Source organism: Sitodiplosis mosellana, unplaced genomic scaffold (assembly GCF_009176505.1).
Source record: "Sitodiplosis mosellana isolate CC-2019 unplaced genomic scaffold, AAFC_SMos_1.0 Smas_scaffold_2877, whole genome shotgun sequence".
Classification (NCBI taxonomy): Eukaryota; Metazoa; Arthropoda; class Insecta; order Diptera; family Cecidomyiidae; genus Sitodiplosis; species Sitodiplosis mosellana.
Genome location: NW_022598119.1, coordinates 1 through 1,356, shown reverse-complemented (window position 1 = coordinate 1,356; position 1,356 = coordinate 1). Strand labels below are relative to the sequence as shown.

At 34.7% G+C, this 1,356-nt stretch overlaps 1 protein-coding gene across 1 annotated transcript; it reads left to right on the top strand.

The window, feature by feature from the left end:
• Positions 1 to 432: 432 nt before the first annotated feature.
• LOC129571574 (coagulation factor IX-like) lies at positions 433 to 1,282 on the top strand (the record flags this gene model as incomplete). Its single annotated transcript, XM_055451383.1, has 2 exons — positions 433 to 522; positions 633 to 1,282. Coding segments are annotated over 2 exons (740 nt in total), but the record flags the coding sequence as incomplete, so codon positions are not given.
• Between the last annotated feature and the right edge of the window lie 74 nt (positions 1,283 to 1,356).

The following is a 1,356-nucleotide window of genomic DNA, read 5'->3' as shown; positions in this document are numbered from 1 at the left end:
ATAAAATCTGTAAACGTCTACACAGTAATGTATACACTGTACAGTGTCTACTATGCAAACAGCACACATTGCAGAATTGCAATTTTAGTGTTTTGATTGATTATAAGTGACACAATTCGATATAATTCCATTGTCTTTGATTTGCAAAGTCATGCAGAGACGTGCAAAGTGTATTTGGAATGCTTTGTCTTGGAATATGACTCATGTTTTATTGCGAAATATGTACAACATCTAAAATATTTATCATTGCTTGAAAAATACTCAAAAATATTTCTGAAAAGACGTCAAAAATCTTAAAATATTTACGAAAAAGTCAAAAATTGAGAAATATTCATTCATGGTCAGAAAATGCCAAAATATTTATTTAAATATTTTTGGTTGGCCTGGTTATCATATTTTATTCAAAATTTTAACTTTTTTTCAAATGAACAGATGGCTTCTTCTCGCAAGCTCTACTTAAGGGCGAAGTGATTGAAAACATGTCACAGGCAAAGTTTGTAGCTGGAATCTATGCCCCCGCAAGTAAGTCTGGTTTAGAATCATTTTTTTATTCTTTTTTTCGTGTGAATTTTCGATTCAAATATTCTATCAATTGTGTGTGTTCATTTTTGCTTGTACTGATTTAATTACAGGATATTTGTATCTATTCAAAGACAAGTTAACTGATGCTTATGGAGAAATGCTGTCTACATGTACCGCATTTATTCTGTCAAAAACGGAAATTATCACGAATGCTCATTGTGTGGCTGGCGCCCCATATATTTATGTGGTAGCTGGTACGAAAGTTGCATTAGAAAAAAACCTAATCAAAGTCGAAAAAGGGAGATTTGCATATCATCCTCTTTATAATGAATCAATTGTTGGTGGATTTGATATTGCCAAAATTACACTGGAAAAACCATTAGAGTTCAGCGATACCGTTGGCAGTATCAAACTCGTGGACAAAGATTACAAATTGAATAACTCATCAGAAGTGGTCACTGTATATGGGTATGGTGTGTTGAACAACATCGGACCAAAGATATTGAGGCGTTGCGATGCAAACTATATATCTGATGTCGAACGAGCCAACACATTCAACCCAGTTCAGGCTTTGTACTTTACCACTGGTGATTCTACAAAAGATGGTGAAATTATTACAGCGGGCGATTCGGGTGGACCAGTCGTTTCAAAAACAAATGGCAAAATCGTGGGCATAGCTGTGGGTATAAATGGAACAATAGGTGGTCGCGGAATGTTCCTCCCAATTACTCTATTCCTTGATTTTATTCATGACCCGAAGGTATATAAAATGTCTCAATTCTGATTCTCAACAATGCGACCAATTGTAATTTTCCTTATATTTCAGAGCGTGAA